Source organism: Hyperoodon ampullatus (genome assembly GCF_949752795.1).
Source record: "Hyperoodon ampullatus genome assembly, chromosome: 6".
NCBI lineage: Eukaryota > Metazoa > Chordata > Mammalia > Artiodactyla > Ziphiidae > Hyperoodon > Hyperoodon ampullatus.
This window is the reverse complement of record NC_136919.1, coordinates 77607749-77626492: the sequence shown is the minus strand read 5'-3', so window position 1 is coordinate 77626492 and position 18744 is coordinate 77607749. Positions and strand designations below refer to the sequence as shown.

At 35.9% G+C, this 18744-nt stretch overlaps 1 protein-coding gene across 6 annotated transcripts in view; it reads left to right on the top strand.

Annotated features, from left to right (window-relative positions):
* PTAR1 (protein prenyltransferase alpha subunit repeat containing 1) overlaps positions 1-11340 on the top strand; it is a gene marked incomplete at both ends in the record, with an annotated part of 39004 nt that extends 27664 nt beyond the window's left edge. For 2 of the 6 annotated variants that reach the window (XM_079706925.1, XM_079706923.1), the window contains 5 exons: positions 1269-1373; positions 3453-3666; positions 8551-8855; positions 10998-11032; positions 11117-11340. In XM_079706925.1, the coding sequence (XP_079563051.1) occupies positions 1269-1373; positions 3453-3666; positions 8551-8855; positions 10998-11032; positions 11117-11340 (883 nt within the window). Of the gene's footprint in view, positions 1-1268; positions 1374-3452; positions 3667-8550; positions 8856-10997 lie in introns of all 6 variants that reach the window. The other 4 variants (XM_079706926.1, XM_079706924.1, XM_079706922.1 and 1 more) reach the window with 3 other exon arrangements.
* Positions 11341-18744: the final 7404 nt, after the last annotated feature.

The window sequence follows — 18744 nt, the reverse complement described above, 5'->3', positions numbered from 1 at the left end:
AGTATTTTCATTAAAAAGGAATTTATTTTCCTTATCAAATAAAATTTTAGAAATAGTACATTGCTGTTGGAAAGAAAATGTATTGTGGTATTTAGGAACTAAATCCATCTAAGTAGTTGAGACATATGAGCTGGGCTCTGGTTTTGTTGAGATTACCATCTCTAAAATAAACGAATGGTCAGCCCTACCACAGGAAAGACATTTTAAAGTTAATAAAAACTAGCAAGTGACCTAATTTTATTATAAAACAGTGGATAAATTGAAAAATATGAGTGTAATCAGTAATATCAGAGCTTATTATTAAAAACTTATCTGAGAAATTCAATCTAAAATTAGAGTAACCTGAGAAATAGGTGTAACTCTCTTGCGTGACAGTTTATAATTGCACTGAAGCTTTGAACAGTTTTTAAAACAACAACAAAAAGCTCATATTCCTTTTACTTCTGTTTATATTTCAAAAAGGAATGGTCTAGTGTATCAAGAGCCATCCAAGTATTTCACCTGGTAATATGTCTTTTGGAAACTTATCCTAGGTAGTAGTACAAACAAAAGAAGTTATAAGCACAAAGATTGTTTCAGAATTCTTTTAGAATAGCAAAAACTTGGAAGCAACCTAAAATGTCTAATTATAGGGGGAAAGGTCATTAAATTACAGGATAGCTACTGAATGAAAACTATTTGACCATTTAAAATGTTCATTTTAAAGATTATATAGAACTGTGGGGTAATTCTTAAGATGTAAGAGCAGAATATAAAATTATATTTTAAAATACATATGCATATGAGGAAAGGTAGAAGGGAAAATTCAAAAATAATAATAGTAATTTTGTTAGGGTAGTTATTGAATGAACGATTTTTTTCCTACATCTCAGTCCAGTGTGTTTGTTGCTGTATGTGTGTTTTTTGGTAACAGACTAGACCATATCAAGTCCTACTTAGGAAGCTACAATTCTTGACTTGTATTGGATTTGCCCTACAGATACTGATGTCAGGCCTTGTAAGTTTTGGAAATGATACAAGCCAGAAAACCCCTTTGCCTTCTACCAAATAGATAACTAAAGTTCCACTGTTGATTTAAGAGCTTCTGTTTCTGTTTTTAAATTTGTTATTTCAAGATTATGAGAATACATTCTTGATTACTGTGTGACTTTTATGTTTTCTTTTTTTTATTCTTGGAAATTTGCTTCACGATGAGGTTATATTAGTAGTCATGCAGTATGTTTCTGTAGAAAGGCAAAGTAATGGTTCTTTTTATTTTTCTTTTACAGAAAAGAGCTGATCCTCTCTGGCACTTTAAATCCAATTAAGGACTTACATCTGGGAAAACTGGCCTTAACTAAGTTTCCAAAGAGTCCAGAAACATGGATTCACAGGTTTGGTTAATTTACACCATAGGATTCTTACTTAGAATTTAGAATGGCTGGAGAAAAAAACAAACAAACAAACACAGAATGTGAAGCAGGTCACACAGTGATTCAGAGTATGAATTCTAAAGTCAAATTATATCTACATTTAAGTCTAGATGCCATCACTTTATATTCATGTGATCTTCAGAAATTGTTTAACCTCTTCAAGCTTTGGTTTTATCATTTGTAAAATGGGAATAATAATTATACCTATCTCAGAGTTAATGGTTGAGTTTACATCAGATAATGCATGTAAACACTACCACAGTGCCTGGCATATATGAAGTACTCAGTAAATTTTAGCTATTATTATTAACTAAAGCAATCATGGAAATTGCGTTTAGATATTCAACAGTAATGAGCAACTTGAGTTTTATTAAACTTGGATTTAATTCATTCAAGTGTGTTCCTGGTAAAGATGGTGGTGGTGATGGTTATGGTTGTTAAAATTAACCAAATAAGGGCAACTGAGGTGAGTGGTGTGTGGGCTGAACTAAAGTTGCTAAGACCATAAATGCAAAGAATATTTTTAGGTTAAAGGCCTGAAGCAGATATCCAAAGTGCATGTAAGAACTCTTTTCAAAATCCTGGCTATCTGGAAGCATCTTACTCTTGGATCCCATGTAACTACTCTCTTTTGACTAAAATGAGATTGTGTAGGCTTACTGGTTGGGGTCAGTGAGGAGAATCTCTGAAGAAATCTGTTCTTAGTTTCTTAAGCCCCTTATAACTTTTCTTACATCCTGAGTACTTTTAGGATCTTAAAGTCAGTTTAAGGTATCTTAACTGTAATCTTGCCTTTGGCTAGCCTTGCACAGCAGCTACTTCCAAATGACATAGTTAGCTGTGTTTTCTCCCTACTAGAAATAGGGATAGCAGACTACAGAGAGGTATATGATTGTGTGCATAGAGGTTAGGAAAGGGGTGGTGGCAGGGGAAGGGAGTTATTAAATATGCAGCCATCAATTTATTGGCTTATTATTTTATAAAGCAAGTTTTGGTTGTTAAAAATAACTTCTATTATTTGAAAATGACAAAATGAGTTTTCTTACTCAATTTTCTGTACCCTGGGTTGGAAATTTTTAGTCTAAAATTTTTAGTCTAAAAAGAATGCTTTCTTATGAGAAAATATTTGTAAAACCTGAAGACATTAAGTGGTTAGAGACACTTTTTTAGTGCTTTTCATTTAAATGTATGCTAGTGAAAATCTTAAATAGACAAGGGGAAAATCTGTGGATAAAGACATTTTAAAACCTCCTTGATGGTTTAACTAATCATATTGTATTTGTTTCCTTCCAGATTCTATGCTATAATATAGAAATTTTGCTTCATGAAAGCTTAATACAGCTTCTTGTTTGCCACCAAACAAATACACGTAGGACGAGGCATGCACATATAATGAAAAGTGAACTGGGACTTCCGTGGTATCCCAGTGGTTAAGACTTCTCCTTCCAATGCAGGGGGTGTGGGTTCAATCCCTGGTCAGGGAACTAAGATCCCACATGCTTCACCAGCCAAAAAACCAAAACATAAAACAGAAGTAATATTGTAACAAATCCAATAAAGACTTCAAAAATGGTCCACATCAAAAAAAAACTTAAAAAAAATAAATAAATAAAAGTGAACTATGCTCCTCTTGAGTATTTAATATCACCCCCTCCCACACACACAGTACCACCACACACACACACACACACACACACACTCACCCGTTGCCTTTACATTTCCTGGCCAAATGAAGTTTTGAAGTTGTCATTTTGGAACTGATGACATTCTCTTTTTGACAAATGTTAACATTTCAGAAAGCTTTTTGTTTAATCTTTGTCCTTTATTCCCCACCACCACCCATATCCGTGCTGCTCAAATTAATTATGTCTTTAAAAACAAAAACTACAGAACAGCCCCCCCCACAAAAAAAAGTTTGAAAACTGGGCATTATTTTGCATTGTCTATGAATGGAAATTAAATTGAGAATAAAAACTCTGGTGGTTTTCCTCTGTGGTTTATTTTCTTTCCTCATTTCTTTCCCACATGTTACCTTAACAGGCGATGGGTGCTACAACAGCTAATTCAGGAAACCTCCTTGCCTTCCTTTGTGACCAAAGGAAACTTGGGAATAATTCCTGCAGAAAGGACACAGCAACTAATACGAGAAGAGATGGAGGTCTGTGGTGAAGCAGCAGGGAGATACCCAAGCAACTATAATGCCTGGTCCCATCGCATCTGGGTTTTACAGCACCTGGCCAAGCTAGATGTCAAGGTAGGGCTATTATTCTATGTCCCTAGGCATACTCCCTGCCTGCCATTTAAATCTTCTGGTAGTATATAGTAGTTCCTTCTCAGAGGAGCTTTAAAAGAGAGAAGTAGAGGAACTAATGACCCAGTAGGCTGGAGAGGATTGTAAGAGCTGATACCTCCTGAGAAACCCTGGTATTTTTTTTTTTTTAAAGTTTACATTCCTCACCAGCATGGTTTTGACACTCTTAAGGCTAGTCCATTGGTAGAACAAAGCAGGTTTAAGCAGTAAGGAAGACTGAGCATAACTCATTTTGCCCTGAAACAGGAAGAGATTATTAAACCTTATAGAACTGAAATTGTTCTTTCTTGGTAGTCTTTTGTTTTGTGACTTAAAGTGCTAAATCAGCTGGCTGCCTTTTCACAGTCTCCTCTGCTGGAGAGGGAACAGAAGACCTCACCCAGGTGTTCCCAAACTTGGCTGAGTCTGTAAATTACCTGAGAATTCCTGTGTCCCACCCCAGGCCTACTGAATTGAAATGAAGGTAGGATTTAGAGATCAGTATTTTTCACAGGCTCAGGGGGTTATTTGGATGCAGAGCCAGGTTGAGAACTGTCACAGCCTAATCCTTTTAGTTTAGAAATGAGAAGATGGAAGTTTCTGTAGAATTTTAATGGCTTGGACTTAGCCACGGTTGTATCATTTATTATTCATCAGAATGAGAACCAGGTATCCTTGTGCCCCTTCTTACATACTACAGCTTCTCTATTTTTTCTTCACTTCTTGTGGTATCAGTGCCTTAAGAATCTAGGGTACTCTTCTAAAAGCTTCCCAGGATTGAGACAATTTAAAGGGGTCAGAATGTCTCATGTGGTGCTTTCAGATTAATGGCGAAGCATTCTCTAATTTTTACTCACCACCCCCTTCCTACGTCTCCCTTCAGGTCCCCTCTCCCCTCTCTGTGTCCTAGCCAGAGATTGCTCCAGGATAAATAGGAGAGCTTTCACTTCCGAGGGATTTTAAGCCAACAGTTCTGGAAGAGAAGCCCTTCCCTCCAGTATACATGGCTTTGCATTTCAGGAGGTGAGGCTACCTAATGGAGTGGAAAGAGAAAGGACAGAATCACATTAACCTGAGTTCACATTCTGGCCCTATTAGCTGTGTGTGTAAAGTAAGGCTTTAATGTTTTCATCTGTAAGATAGGGGCTCTACTGCCTGCCTCAGTGGATTACTGTGAGAATTACTTGGGGTAATGTGTATAAAGTACTGGGCACCTAATAGAGGCTCACTAAATTTTAGTTCCTTTCTCTGCTACCCATAGATAGAAAACTTAGATGAAACTTGCCTACCAATTTGCTAGGTCAACTCAGTGCAATTCATTCATGAACAAGTAGTGAAACCCTATCATTCCCAGACACTGTTGCATACACTGGGTGAGGCATAAAGACAAAAAGCTTGCTCTCAACAAATTGAAAAATCTAGTTGAAGAAACACATACCGACAGTTACAAAGCAGTGTGACACTTGCAGGAACTCAGGGAATCCCCGGGTACAGTGGGATCACAGAAATGGCTCCTCATCCAGACTGGGCTCATTGGAAACAGCTGCCAGAGGGAGGGATACTACACTGGGGGGGTGTCTGGAGGAATGAATTCAAGTTATCTGGTGGGTTGTGAGGGATATGGAGTGCTTTAAAACCAGTCATCTCCGCTCCACAGCTTGATATCCTGTGGGAGGTGGAAAGAGGTAAGGGGAGGGTTGAGGATAAAGGAAGGCAGAGTCCAGGTAAGCTGAGAGGTCTTTGGAAACTTTCCTGCCTTTATGTGAACCTTTTAAAGTGACATTCCCATAAATCAGAAACATGAAGCCAAGGTGAAATTCTTGGTTCCTTGAGACCATCCGTTAGTAATGTGTTGACTTATCTGCCCTGGTCCACTGCTAGCCTCACATGTTGTCAGTCTGCCCTCCTCTGCCCTTGGGGGGACTTGGCACTCTTCCTGTCACCACTGCCACTGTCTCTCACTCTCAGTGAAGAGTGCTGAATTTACAAAATCCCCTTTCTGTTTTTGTAAGCCATTGGGCCCAGCTAGGAGATCAGGTACTATGCTTTGCCTGTTAGAGGAAGTAATCGCAAAAGTACCGGTTGTCTAGAGCAGCTTAAAAATACATATGAACTGAATGGCATTTTTTTACTTAGAAAACTGAAAATAATTTTTTAAAGTGCTGATATTCAGCATTGATAAGGGTATAAAAACAAGCATTGTAGAAATTGGTATAATCTTACCAAAGGGCAATATGGCAGCATTTACCAGACGTTACCCCCCAAAATGTGTGTTATCTCTAATCTAGCAGTTCTGCTTCTAGGAATTCATCCTAAAGAAAAAATGGGAGATGCAGTATGATATAGTGATTAAAGGCTCCACTCAGTGGTCATACAGACGTAATTTGAATCTTGACTCTCCCACCAATTTGCCATGTGGCCTTAAGAACGTTTCTTAGCCTCTCTAAGCTTCAGTTTCCTCATCTGTAAATTGGGGATGATGATAATTCCTACCTCATCGAGTGATGTAAATTAAGTGGGAGAATCTACATAACGTGGCTATCACAAGTGCTCATACTAATTGATCAATAAACACTGGCTGTTATATTAAATATGGGAGTTTGGTATATAAAAATACCATTTATAATAGTGAAAAACTGGAAACAGTCTAATCCTCTAGTAACAAGGGATTGGTTACATTACAGTCCATCACAAAGTGGAATATTTTATTGCTACTAGAAATTATATTCTAGAAGATTATTTAAAGAAAAATGTTCATTATAGGTTAAGGATATAAAACTAAATAAGAGATGGGCCTACTACAATTTTTTTTATATGTTATTAGCATTGAATGATATTTAATGTGTTTAGAACAGTACCTGGTGTATTGTAAGTGCTCAACAGACATTTATACACACAAACACAGTGCTGTTACAGATATATATTCTTATATTTTCTATAAGCATGCGTTTTCTAGTCAGAAAAAAAAAAGATTAGAGAATAAAGAATGTTTACCAGTGCTAGGGAGTGGAATTATGAGAGGTTTTAATTTTCTGTTTTTTGTTCCCTGTGATGTTTGTGTGTTTCAGTGGACATATACTGAAGTAAAATTTTAAAATAGTCTAATTTTTGAGGGTGAGGTGGAAGGAAACAGTCACAGTTGAACAGAGTTCATTACTACTAGCCAATTGAAAGTTGATACCTGAAAAAGCACATAGGGTCATTTCTCCAAAAAAGATATACAAATGACCAAGAAAGACATGAAAAGATGTTCAACATCATTAACCACTGGGGAAATGCCAATCAAAACAACAGTGAGATACCATTTCACACACTAGGATGACTAAAATAAAAAAGACAATAGCAAGTGTTGACAAGGATGTAGAGAAATTGGGACCCTTATACATTGGTGGTAGGAATGTGAAACGGTGCAGCCACTGGGGAAAAGTTTGGCATTTCCTCAAAAAATTAAACATAGAAACACCATGTATGACCCTACAATTCCACTGCTAGGTATATATCCAAGAATATCGAAAGCATGTGTTCATACCAAAGCGTGTATGAGAATGTTCATAGCAGCATTACTCATAAAAGCCAAAAAAAGAGTAATACCCCAAATGTCCAGTACCTGAGGAATAGAAAAACAAAATATGGTATATCCATACAGTGGTCTGTTATTCAGCCATAAAAAATGAATGAAGTTCTGATAAATACTATAATATGGTGAACCTTGAAAACATTATGCTGATTGAAAGTAGTATTCCATTTATATGACATATTCAGAATAAGCAAAGCAGATTAGTGGGTGCCAGAGGATAGGGGGAATGGGGAATTAGAGGACTCCTAATAGGAATAGGGGTTGTTTTGGAGATGATGAAAATGTTTTGAAATTATAATCATCAGAGGTAGGCAAATCAAAACCACCTCACTCCTCTCAGAGTGGCTGTCATCAAAAAGTTTATCATCAAAAATAACAAATGTCGGCAAGGATGTAGGAAAAAGGGAACCCTATTACACTGTTGGTGGGGATGTAAATTGGTGCAGACACTATGGAAAACAGTATGGAGGTTCCTCAAGTAACTAAAAATAGAACTACCATATGATCCAGCAATCCCACTCTTATTTTTTCATAAATGCTGCTTTTCTTTTTATCATTCCATTTGAAATTCTTTAGTTTATAGATTTAAAGAATTCACTGCTGAATTTTGTCTTACCTACTTAAAAAAGCCATTTATCATTGATGTTAAGTAAGTTTGAGACAGATAGTGAAAGTCATGAGCACTTGAAAATTCCTGTTATTCTTGCATCATGTTTTTGTAGTAAGCCCTTAGAATTAAGTAATGAACAAAACAGACATGGTCTCTGCCCTGATGACACAGTGAAGAAGAAATAATTACATTGAGTCTATTGTTGAACAAATAGTAAGTTAGGTATAATACAGGTTCATTAAATGCAAAAGAAAGTTTCCATCAAAGTGATCTCTGAACTTATATTTTCCCTTCAATATAAGCATTACTTGAAAATGAACACCCAAATGTCTATCATTATTTTAGAACCTGGCTTTTCTATGTGTGTGCCAATCAGAATGTGATCAAGGTCTAGGGAAAGGTCCTTAAATTCTGCGGCAGTAAAAAAAAAAAAATAAATCAATTACTTATAAAAGAAAGGGAAAATTAGAATTTACTGAGCTTCCACTAAGTGCAAGCTTCCACTAAATGACAAAACTGTGTTGGACATTATATACAAAATATTGGTAGGAATGGCATTGTCAAAACAAGAAATGAATCAAAAGAGAAATCCAAAGCATTAATGGAGAAAGTAAAACCTTTGGCAATTCCTCATTTCACTTCCCTTTTTTCTTCCTACAAGATTCTTCTTGATGAACTATCTTCTACTAAACACTGGGCGTCTATGCATGTTTCAGACCACAGTGGATTTCACTACCGCCAGTTTTTATTAAAGTCTTTGGTTAGCCAAACTGTGGCAGATGGTTCTGTATTGGAGCAAAATACCTTGAGAAGTGAGCCAGCTATAGTTCTTCCAAAAGATGAAGAAGCAGTGGCTTCAGCAGAGGAATCAAGGATAAATCTTCCCCATCTTCTAGAACAAGAAGTGGAATTCAGCACTGATCTTATTGATTCCTACCCAGGACATGAAACCCTTTGGTGTCATAGGTAAGAGAAGGGAAGATCTATTTCCTGCATAAAACTGTGTGTGTCCTTATGAGAGGTACAGAAGGTCTTACATCTGACTCGTGCCTACTTGGGTAAATATGGTAATCTGATTGTGGAACTTTGCCTGAGTGCTTCAGAGGAGTTTGTGTTACCATATACTCCTCCTCATGGTCATGATCAATATGAAGTTCCTCATGCAGATCTTTGCCAACGGCTCAAGATGGTGGCGTTCATCCTTGACTGCGCCACAGAATAAGGTGTGTTACTTTCAAACTAAAGAAAGTTTCTGGACTCCCTCCTTGGAGATCCTGATACTTAGCATATCTGGGATGGAATGCTGCCATCTGTTTTTTAAAATATAAAGAAAAAACCCTAACAGGTAAATTTGATGCACAGTCAGGGCTGAGACCATTGATTAGACCCTGAGAATAGTTAGGCATTTTTATTGTTCTTCCCAACCGTGATGGCCTGCAGATTAATTTACCTTAAGTATAATCTCTTGACACTTTTTGCTTTTTTAAAGTAAAATGGACTTTGGGAGTGAATCAGGATTATTAGGAAGGAGTGAAAGAGGGTTAGCAACCTCATAACTTGAGTTTTAAGAACCTTTGACTGTACTTTTCATGTTGAAATGAAATCCAGGTTTGGGAACCCCCGATTGATTTATTTTGGATTATCATTTAGTTGGAGGCATCTCTGGCATTGTATCTACAGATTTTACTTCAAGTTACAGGATTCTGTTTGTAGACAAAAGAGTTGCCTGTGTTAGGCAGGAGGTAGGCATTTTAAATATTTGTGTATTTTTTAAGTTAAATGTGATTTGTTCCCTTTTTCCAGTCTAAATATATTTGGAAGATATATTAGAAGATGGAAGACAGTCCTCCTCTTTGGCATCTTCATAAATACAGAATTTTCTTTTTCCCTTAAAAACAAAACATTTTTATTCCACATTTTTAGGAGAGAAGATAGATCTTGACTTGCATGTTTTGCTGTTAACAGATTTTTTTATTGCTGTTTTATATTTAGACACATTAATAGCAAGACTCAAAGAATATTAAAAATTATATTTGTGTTTGAGAGAGAGCTAGATCATTAGAACAGAAACTTTGTTTATATAAAGATTACTTGGAGTTTGGAGTGGGGAGAAGAGACAGTTGGGATGACCTGTATATTACAGGAATGAATTATATTTTCTACTGATTCAGTGCCCTTAAGCAGCTTATCAGCCCTTTTAAGATTTGTCCTCTGTAAAATGGGTATTATATGCTCCTTTGTCTGCTCCCAAATAAGCTGGGAAAATGAATAGAATTCTCTTTTAAGGGATTAGAGTTGTTAATATGAATGATGAAGTATAACAACCTAGAAACTACCTAAGGTAGTTTACCTTATTTCGTACAGAGATGTGCACCCCTTTGAGTCACAATTTTTGGAAATTAGGCACATGGATCTTCATTTTTAACAAATAACTCCAGATGATTCTAAGGGCAGGAGAACTCTCCTTAGAGGAAGAACAGGAACTGTGTCTTTTAACATACTTTTCTTAGAGCCCAGCACATCCCCTACTGCATGTCGGTGTTTAATAAGGCTATAGTGCTGGATTTAGGGGAGAATTCAGAGGGTTTCTAAGATAATAAGTCCAACCACAGCAGTTCTGTTCTTATTAAAGAAAGTATTGGATAGAGGCCATACACTAAGCCTCTAGAGGAGCTATTTAATTCTCTTGTTTCTGAAAATCACTTGTCTTTTAGGATATCAATGAGGTTAATTTTTGGTTTTGTTTTATATTTTAATTTATAGCAGAGATTGAGCTAAGACCCATTTCTAGTTTCATATTATAGTAACAAGGTGTCATAACTCCAAGTGATTGTCATCGTCTCAGTCAATTTTTTTTAAACACCTTCGGGATAGTATTCTTTCTCACAAACCAGTAATCTGGGTTTGTGAGGCTCTGTCCAAATACCCAGAGACTACATCTTAACTATTCTTCCTCCTTCCCCCAGATAGCTCTGGGTTACGAAGGGGTCACTGAACTGAGTACTTGTATGTTTTAAAATTATCGACTTTTTTGTTTTTTCTGAAAAGCTTGACTTTGTGATGTGATTTTTCTTTTTCTATTCTCTTCCTTCCCCTCCTCTTTCACAGGCGGCATGTTTTCTACCTTCAGCATCACTTAAATGGTAGGTTTCCTCACAGCGTGGTCCAGTTGTCACCTGCAGACAGCCCAGGGGGGACTTTGAGTGACTTGCACCTCATCCCAGCAGGACCGCATACATCTCAGGCAATGGAGGTGGATGGACTCAGTGACTCTAGCAAGCAAGGCTATTCCCAGGAAACCAAACGCCTGAAGCGGACCCCTGCTCCAGACTCCCTGGGCGTGGAAATGGAGCACAGGTTCATCGATCAAGTATTGTCCACCTGCCGGAATGTGGAGCAGGCCAGGTTTGCCAATGCATACAGGAAATGGCTGGTTACATTGAGTCAATGAAAGAGGTGGATTCGTCCTGCAAGGTTCCCCTTTTAGTGCAATATTGCTTTCCTTTCTTATTTACATAGTTGCATGAACTGTTTGCTATTATTGTCTAACTATATGTGCTTCATCTTTAGGTTAAAAGTCCATAGTAAATCTTTCATTTTATTTATTTTGTTAAGAACTGGCATTCCTTTGGGGATAAAATAATTGTGTAGTTCCTTCCTGCTGAACAGTGAGTCTTAATTTTTTTCTTTTAAACTTCTCATCCTTTATATTCCTATACTTGAGGCTTTTCTCATTTGGTTCTCCAGATTGGTTCACACACACCTCAACCCACCTCAGTGTGGTTGCTGCATAGGCTAGTTTTTTTTTTTTTAATTAAAAATTTATGTTGTAGTTTAGCTTAAGAACAATACAAATTCAAAATTACTTGATCTAATTGTTGTTTTGAGAATCACATGGCCAGATGGATGGATGTGTGAAAATACACACCATTTCTCTTTCTCTAGTATGTTCTACTCAAGTCATAGACCAACATAACCAAAGTCAGAAGTATTGGAATTTATATGAACTACATGCTTCCAATATAGTCCATTTTAAAAATGGTTATTTTTTAAAAAACTAATTTTAAGAGTTTATGTAATTGTAGTGGAAAATTATTTTTACTACTAGCTTTGATAGGTTGTTTTTACCTCAATTAAAATCAATTTAAAAAAAACCTAGAATGCTGTTTTTAGTTATTACTACTTACTTTCCTCCAGATTCACCATGAAAAATGGGAGGCTTATGCATAGAAATGCGTCCATTAAAAATCTTCCTTTTTAAAATTTAAGTTATTAAGGATACACTGGATAAACTATAAAGTTTTTGTGAAGTGATTATTAAAAGTTTACTGGCAAAAGCCAGGGGGGATGAATAGTTTTGAAGGTTAGTTCTTCAGTCTTTATTTTAAAAAATAAAACAATTTAAAACTTTGATACTAAATTTATCAGGGACAAGGTACCAAAGTATCCACCTTTTAGCTGTATCTTATCTTTTCAATAATAAGGGCTGGGTTTTTCAGGTAGGTGAGGCAGGTGTGGGGAAAGTGCCAGGTAATGTCTAACGTCTTAATATGAAAGAATGCTTTGCATTTCTTCTTTCCACACACCTTCCTCTTTATTTTCCCATTCCATTTTTTTGTCATCTCCACTTTTGTATATTTTTCCTTATCTGTTGTATTTCATGGACGTGTACTAAACATAATCTCCTCTCTGTTTCCAGTTAATTCCATACCCCATTAAACACATGCACACATACACACACACACACACAAAATATGAATATGAACTGCCCCTCTAAAAGTTCCCCTAATGATGGAAGTTGTCTATTATCCTGTGTGTGTTTGAAATGTAATAGTGGCAGAAACAAGTGTGACCACTATGCTTTGCCTGTTTTCCTCTTTATATGCTAGGTCACCTGTAGGGTGAGAAGACAGATGTAGGGAAAAGCAGACCTCTCCTATACCACTGTTATGGAGACTCTGGACTTGAGTGAGGAGCATTCCTTTAAGGGAAAAGAATAGGTCCTTGTACATCATCATTTTGTTGAGTGGCAAACTGTCGAGTGAGACTTAACACCAAAAAAATTTTCTAGACTGGTCCTTGTAGACAGAAGCTGCCTGCCCTTCCCTCTTAGGGCAAAAATTACCCTTTTTTAGCTTTTTTATAGTATTTAGTTGAGAAAATGATTGGCATTATGAGCATAATTCTATGATCCTTTGTGTACAAAGCATATTTTGATTCAAATACCTCAAGGTCTACCTAGACCTCTATGGATAAAACTATTAATTTATGATTTTTAGCACCTGTGGGGCTTGGGAGGCAGACTACACACAGATGACATGGAAGATTCAGCACATTCCACTAATATATGTTGCCAAATTCTGGCCTCACTCAGTATTACCATTCTTCCAAGCATCATTTTAAGTATCCCAAGTAGTAGGGCTTCTTATGCTTTGATGTGAGAGTGTCGAGACATGAATACAGACAATCCTCTGTGAAACATCAGCTAAATTTGATAATGCTCCACATCTTTTTATACCTTCCACAGAGTCTCTTGCCCGTCTTTGATGTTAACTGCCTTCATGTGTTTTAAGTCTCTTAACCCACCCTTACATGAAGCCATGCAGTCCTTTAATATATCTTGGTCTCCTGTCTTCCTAATAGCTTTAAGTAGGGAGTAAAAATACAAATATCCAAAGGATACTGTTTATATCTGACTTTTGTGTGCTGCTTTATTTCTAAAATTTGCAGTTTTCAAGTGTTCATTCACTGAAAAACCTAGTATTGCCCTGGATGGTTGTATTTTTTCCCTAAATGGTTGACATCTAAACTCACTAGCTGTAGCATGATATTATCTCTTGGACTGAACGAGCTCATGCAGTGGAAAGGATGTGTCTATTTTTAAGGACTCATTAGTCTTCACTTATTTTTCTATAAATATGTCATTGTTAAAGGAAAAGATGATTTAGATTGACACAAATGTCATCCATCTTTCACTGGAAGAATTGTAGGCCATCCTGTGGATCAAGAATACTACTGACAAGCAAAAAAGCAATAAGATCTGTAAATATCTCTACCACTACCCCTCCCCAACCTGACTTTTTTTTTTTTTTAAGTGTACCTATTTTGGTAACATGGTGTTCCCAGATTCTGTGTGCCTTGCACATTGTAAGGACTCATTAAATATTTATTAAATTTATGAATGATTAACTGAAGATGAGAAAGATCGATCATGAGTGATGCATAGAGTGAGTTATGATTGAGAAATTGATGGAATAGAGCAATGGATTGTGAATGAATGATGTACTCTGCCTTCATGATACTTAGGGGGAGCTATTGCATATAAAATAAGTTAATTTAGATTTTCTTCCTTCATTAAACTACTTTGTTTATGCTTGTTAAATCCCAGCCAAGAAATGCAGCTGTATAATATCAATTAACTGTACTATAATATATATTAAAAATTCATAGAAAAATGAAGAACATTTGCAAGAACACTACTTTCTATTCACTTAATGATGTTGGAGGACAGATCTTGCCAATAGAGCCATAGCCACTCTTGGAGTATCTGAGGAAACTGATTTCAAAGACGTGTTGATCTGTATCTGTGCATGAGTAGTCATTTTAGACTCAAAACCCTTTCTTTTCTAGGTTTTAGCATTTTATTACCTCTTTGAAAACTCTGGGCCCAGACTTTTGAGTCATATCTCTTATTCCTATCGTACAATTCTAATTTAAATTAAAGGCTTCGTTATTTATCGGATTAAATATACAGGAGGTCACTCAAAGTCACTTAAGTCTTCAGATAAGGGCTTATGTAACACAAGATGTGCAAACAAAAGTTCTTGGATTTTTATGTGGCATTTTATAGGAAAGCATATATGGTGGTAGGCTGTGTCATTTAGATATATTCAGGTCATGTGAATTCATGCTTGTTTAGACATACATACATGTGTGTAAAAAACTTTTAATATTTTTGAGAACAAATTGTCAGCCTAGTATTTTCCTCTTAATAGCACAAGATGGTATCTGACATGAGGGCTAAATATAATTTAGGAATGCAACTACCACTTGCTATGCAGCAATCTAATTTCTACCTTAGTTCCCCTGTATTAGAGAAGATGCTAAATATTTAGTTTATCAAAGGAAGTAAGAAAACACTTTTGTTTTTGCAAAAAGCTTTTGTGAGCTTATTTTGTTACTAGAAAATTATATTTTAAAACTTTAAAATATCTAAAGTATGCTAGAAAATTTGAGCAGCATTGTAACAACTGAACTTTTTGTCTTCTAAGTAAATTTCTCAAATAGAACTGTGCAAACCCTAGCACTTTATGTGCTGCCGCCTCTCTGTACTTGAGTATACTCTGTATTGTGCTCCTTTTTATTAGAGAAGTTCATGGAGGCACAGGAAAGCATAGGCAAATTCAGTGTTATAAAGGCAGTGAGCAGGAAAAATCAACCCTGAGAATTCTCCTTACCATCACAGTGTCTTTTAAAAAATAACTGTATATTACTGTGTTCATTCGAGTGCCTTTCTTACTTTTTGGGGGAGCAAGATTATATTTAAGTCTAACATTTAGGTAGAAAACAAAGGATGAAAATTTTATTAAACAGTTGATTGACTCATTATTTTATTTATTCCAATTGCTAGGCATGGCCCAATGGAATATTTTATCCTTAAGTGAGTTACTGATAAGAGCAGGAAGGAAGCTTTGGTTTGCATGTCATTAGTTATCATTTTTAAGCACCCTACCAGGAAGAATTAGTTCTTTCTCAGTGACAACTAATGTTTTTGGGGTTGGAGGCCTCACATTTAGAGGACGGCGTATGCATAAAGATCAGCCAAAAACCCTGTGCAGCCCATGTTTAAAGGGAAACAGTGGCACTCTGCCCTAAAAGAAATGCCATACAGTTGTCCTAAATGAATCCTTTGCCTCATCTTAAGGACTTTTAAGAACTCCATCCCAAATTTAGTCCTACGTAAGATAGTTGAGTGGGGGGAGAAATGGAACCTTAATCTTTTCAAATATTGGAGGAAAAGAGGTAAATACTGAGATGAAATTTAAAATGTGGCTTTTTATGTATTTGGGTATGGAGAGGGGAGGGATAGGAGTTCCATATTTCCAGATAGCAAATAATTGTTAATTGTAATTTCATTAAAATATATAGCTTAAGATTCCAAAGTGCTTTTCAGAGAACTGTCGAATAATGTATTCCTAACGGACAGCAATAGGTCATGTTCATAGTGGAAACAGAAAACTATTGTGTCAGTTGTGGATCTGGGGGGTAGGGACTTCAGGCTCCCAACTTTGACTTCTGTATTCTCACTAGGCCATGTTAACACTGTAAAACCAACTCTTTACTTAAAAGAAGAAAAAAAAAAAATAGCAGCAGCTTACTCTGCTGATGAAATCTTGTGCTTCCAAGAATATTAGCTATATATAGCTTGTGCTTTCTGGACAATAATATGGTCCACAAAGCTAACCCTGGCATTTCTTTTTATTAATCTGTTATTATTTCTCAGGGTGTAGAAGATTTAGTAAATTTAGGACAAAATTTTATATCCAGTTGCCAAAAAAAGGCAAAAATATGCTAAGTATATTACTAGCTCTTAAAATTTTAGTATAGATAGTATTTTTTATAAACTACTACCAGTGCAGTAGCTCTGTGACTGCCTCATTGTTCATCTCACTGCTTCAATCCCTATGGTTCTATTATGAATGTTCTCTTACACGTGTCTTCTACGGAAATGACTTCTGTATTGCATTATTTTCCATGTTTTGCAGAGGTAGGAGTGCTTTAGTGGACATCAATCTCAGTTTTTAGAAATTCTATTGAGAAAGTGATTACTGTTGGTTTTCAAACTGACAACTCTTTTGCTTCTTAAAACTTCAGTTTCTCTGAAAGAGTGCTTTGTGTCAGATCTTGTACACGTTCAGTATGTTGCATAATGCCTTGCACCTTGTAGGAATTCAACACGTCAGAATTGTTAAAGGTTAGAAAGTTAAAACTAGCTTATTTATCTCTGTCTTATCATCATTGTCCACATTCTTAGCTTCAGGAGAAGTACAGTATTGTGCTTAAGATACATAATCAGGTTCAAATATACAAGGCAAAGATATACAGCTGTACAGCATTGTAAGTGCAATTTAGATACCTTTAAGGCATACATATGTGTGTGTATTCACATATATGTATATATATTAAAATGAGATTTGGAATTTCAACTTATATACTGGTTTTACAAAGAATTTTATCCAAAGAACTTTTATTTTCATACTTGCTTGAAGTGCTCCTGTTTAAAAGCAGTTTTCTTTATTAGACCAGCCCCCTCAAGCAAAGTTGGAAACCTAACACAAGTGCCCATTTGCTTGAATTAACCAGATATTGCTGTAAACTGCTTATAGTAAGTCTTTGGTTGCTTACGAACCATGACATTTTGACTTTTCTTCCATACCTTTAGGGAATCAGCCTTAATTTTATGTATGGCAGTCACTTTCCTCAAAGTACTATGCAGCATACTTCAAATGTTTATTTATCTTTATAAAGTGATCCATAATAAATTTGAGGTTTTTCAGTGTCATAGGGATGAACAATTTCACATGTCCAGATATTGACTCATACAGCATTCTGTTAGAAATGCTAATATGTTATCCTCCCTCACAAATGTCATTTTGCATTTGGAGCAGATATTTTTTTTCTTGTTGATTGAAGAATGAGTATAGGCTGAATGCAATCATAGTAGGTGCTCAATAAATATTTAGTTGATTATTGATCTAACATCAAAGTAACAGCTTTCAGAAAGGAGACTGTTGTCATCTTTTCATTGAGGAGTATATTTTTAGAGTAATATATGTTTGAAACTGAAAATTTTTCTCATTTGACATGAATTATTAGGATTATTTAGGTTGGAGTTAGTAACATGTAATAAAAATGCTGTTTATGTAGAAATGGTCTGAAGACAGGAGATGTGAAAAGTTTAAGTAGTATCTCTTTGTGCAAGGCACATTCATAAATGTGATTAAATGTCTTAATAGGCTGCTGAACTCTAGAGAGAACTGCTGTAGTCTTCTGCAATCAATTTCTATGTTGGTATATCTAGTATTATCTAGTATAGGTACTGTTTATTTCTCCCTAAACCTTGGTTACTTTCCAGTGTCTTAAAAGTAGTCATGGTAAGGTATGAAGTTATATTAAATAACTTCTTGTTTTTTGAGAACATGTTCAAAATGAAGGAGAAATTTTTATGAATATATAGTCGTTTCAGAGTCTTAATTTGTGGCTTTCAGAGCATTTTTGACAGACTTTACTGAATGCAAACAGATTTAAACAGTTTAAAAACAAGCATTCCAACCTGAGCTGTGAGAAGCAGTGTGTGCAGCACAAGCATATTTAGGCATTGCCTCCTGGCGAGGTTCTTGATGCATGGCTATGACGCTGGCTTCTGACTGAGGTGACCACTGTCGGTATTGTATTTTGGTGCTTGTTGTTCCTAGGAAAATAATGGAGTATGTACTAGGTTAACTTGTTTTTGAGTTGGACAAAATAAAAGATGAGGTATTATGAATATACCAAATATTTATATCCTCTACTACAAAAAAACTAAAAAAGGAGGAGGGGAAGAAAATGATAAAAGAGCAATGATCTTTTTTTTTTAAATAGCTTCTAAAAAACTTGTTTTCAATCCAAGTCTCTTGGACACTAGGTAGTTGCTTACTTTAACACTGAGGGACTTTAAGGGATAGTTCTTAGATACTGTATTCTGCTATTAGAATCCATTATGTGTGTTAATTTTATATTGCTTGAAGATTCTCCAGAAAATGGAGTAATTAAGTAGGTTGCAGTCAGTGTTGTTTTAAGATTTTCTTGTAGGTTA